The 2,733-nt window shown below is 38.5% G+C and overlaps 1 protein-coding gene and 1 long non-coding RNA gene across 3 annotated transcripts; one reads left to right on the plus strand and one right to left on the minus strand.

Annotated features, from left to right (window-relative positions):
• Nucleotides 1–345: 345 nt before the first annotated feature.
• On the plus strand, nt 346–2,293 carry si:rp71-81e14.2 (uncharacterized protein LOC100002239 homolog). Of its 2 annotated transcripts, none has more exons than XM_053443061.1 (4): nt 346–510; nt 618–944; nt 1,264–1,397; nt 1,772–2,293. In XM_053443061.1, the coding sequence occupies exons 1-4, from the start codon at nt 444–446 to the stop codon at nt 1,856–1,858; spliced, it is 615 nt and encodes a 204-aa protein (XP_053299036.1). In that variant the 5' UTR covers nt 346–443; the 3' UTR covers nt 1,859–2,293. The 2 variants fall into 2 exon arrangements, with proteins under 2 accessions (XP_053299036.1, XP_053299035.1); XM_053443060.1 differs by having other exon boundaries at nt 349–510; nt 1,261–1,397.
• On the minus strand, nt 1,038–2,018 carry LOC128458280 (uncharacterized). Its single transcript, XR_008342008.1, has 2 exons — nt 1,769–2,018; nt 1,038–1,401 (listed from the first exon to the last, which is right to left on the minus strand). It is a non-coding gene; the product is annotated as an uncharacterized LOC128458280 (long non-coding RNA).
• Nucleotides 2,294–2,733: the final 440 nt, after the last annotated feature.

Here is a 2,733-nt window from a genome sequence, read left to right on the forward strand (position 1 = left end):
TGTTTTTTTTTTGTATAAATTATTTCAAGCTGTATTAAGCCTCATTACATAATTTATTTAATCCAGAGTAGAAATATCAGGCTCATAATGCAATAAAATGGATTTTACTCAATCTTCATTATTGAGGATAAAAAAAAAGTCCTGATGTGAAGTGAATCCATTTTCCAGCACTTCCTGTTGAGGGATGAGTTTGAATGTGAAGCTTATATTCCTCTCAGTGACAGCATGTCGGAGTTCTGGTTCTGATGGGTTTTACTGACCCATTAAATTCAAAATACTTAAGTATAGGTCCGGAAGTGACTCAACCACAGAGAAGGTTGTTGATATGAGTCTACCACTCCATCTATGACAACATCTCTCAGAGTAGGCAGATAGTGTTGGTGAAAAACACAGACACATTTCCTGCTCAGGAGTTTTGTGTGTCAGTCTCAGTCATTGTCAACATGTCTGCTGTCGGCCTGAAGCTCGTAACCCTCCTCTGCTTCTCCTGCACGGCCCTGAGTGACCCAGGTAAGGCAAATTACATGTGAAGCGACCAGGTAAGTCATTTCAGGCATGTGAGGCAGGTTGAAGTCATGAAGTCAATAAGTGAACATGTTTCTGTTTTATATGTGTAGAAAGGAGCCAAGTGGTGTGGAAAAAAGCTGGAGAAACCACCACCATCGAGTGCAGGACGTCTGACATGACTCAAGAATTCTTGGATCTGTGCAGGGGCCTCTGTGAGACAGATAAAGTCGTTTACATGGATTCAACAGGTTTTAAACCTCTGCCAGCATTCAAAGACAGGGTTCACGTCCATGGAGTATATCCCAACGTGGACTTTTCAATAGAAAACTTGACTTCTGCTGACACAGCGCCATACTGGTGTGTGTACAAGAAATGGGACATGGTCACCAACAAAGTAAATGAGAAGTCCGGAGGATCTGTCTACCTGGTGGTGGAAGGTGGGCTTCATTTATTTTTCTGCAAATTTGATTCTGAATCTTTTGGCTAAAAATGTCTCCTGAGCATAAATAAAACACAGTGACCGAAAGATGTAAGTGATTAAAATGTGACATTTATACAATAATTCAAGCATTTATTCAGTCACAGAAAGTAAACTTCTGCTTTAGCATCATTTTTTTTTTTAAATCTTCACTCGTGTTTTTAATTTCTCTGAGCGTGATACGCATTTGTAAGGATTGCATCAGAAAGACTCCAACCAGACATCACATTTTTCATCAGGAAAACAGATTTGTAATATAAGAATTTGATTTCCAGAAGATCGGGGTGGGTCTGCCGATGGAAAACCAGCATGTGAAACAGATCAACAGACGCTGCTGCTGGTGACTGTTGTGATCTCTGCTGTTGTGCTGTTTGGCTTCATGCTGGGCTTCTTCCTCTGGATCACCCTCAAGGTATCTACACACAAACAAGGGACACACTGGATTTACTCAATTCGATTGTGGACAGTGATTGCAAACAGGTGTTTTTTTAACAATAACATATACTGTATGTTCTAATTATAAGAGTGATACTTATAAATGCAATGATGCTAGTAATGATAGCAGCACCAGTTCATAATAATAATAATAATACGTGAGTCAGAGATACCTGCAGAGAGGGAATTTTACATTTAAATAAAAACAGTTATATTACAAAGATAAACTATGACCTAAGAGAAATTCCACAACAAACTGAAGTCTCAATGGAGGTCGGGAAAAAACTCTGAACGCTGAAACACTACAACACCACGTACTGTTTAATAACCCAACAAATCTGCTGTTACCAGACAAAGACGTTTCGCCCGTCAGAGAAGTCGAGACGTGTTCCCAACAATGAGGTTTACGAGGACATGCGCAGCACCCTCAGACGCTGAGGACGTCTGGAACCTGAAACCATTCAGCCTCCGCTCCACTGGGGCGCATCTGAAGTGATGCATGCGAGGCAGTGTAGCAACTCAGCATGTTTTATATCAGGTCTCGTCAGGATGTCAGTGTGTCAGTGAGAAGCTGCAGAGACTTTGCTAAATTTGAAGAAGGTGCAAGGAAGCAGAACAGGTCGTCACGGTTCAGCTGTGAAACACAAACATCACAATTTGAATTATTTCTCTTTTTAATGTAAATACATCTTCTTTAATGTCAGTATGTTTTTTTTATAGTTTTGTAAAGTTTATACCGTGATGACAGATGATTTACTGTTTAAACAAAATACATACATTTTCATTTGAATGCCATGTGAGATAGGTGCTATGTATTTTTTGATAAAAACTGCAATTTGCTATGTAATGAATAAACTTTTTATATTTTTCAAATTTGTTTTATTATGGAAAGGCAATGTAACATATTGCACACAGATCTTTTCAATGTCTTTCAAATTAGCATTTTCTCCACTTACATGTATATAAGCTTATGCAGCGTGGAGTAGTCATACCTGAGTCTCAGACATTCTTTCAGTCTACGATGTTCACTTAGCGGAGTACATGTTAATTCATTATTTATCTTAATTACTTGTATGTATCGCTCCTCCAATCAGTATACAGCTTTGACATTTCACCTTATGCTTATTCCCGTCACACCCATTGTTAAAGACTGAATTTGAAACCTAAAACAAAAAGGAATAAAAAAAACAGCAACAACCAAAGGGAAGTTATGTTTCTGCTTATTCGCTTTAGGAAGGGGAAAGATATTACCATTTTAAATATCTCCAAAATTATGCCCTACCAATCTTCCAATGTAGGTGGACCTGGATTCA

Source organism: Pleuronectes platessa, chromosome 16, assembly GCF_947347685.1.
Source record: "Pleuronectes platessa chromosome 16, fPlePla1.1, whole genome shotgun sequence".
In the NCBI taxonomy this organism is placed as follows: Eukaryota; Metazoa; Chordata; class Actinopteri; order Pleuronectiformes; family Pleuronectidae; genus Pleuronectes; species Pleuronectes platessa.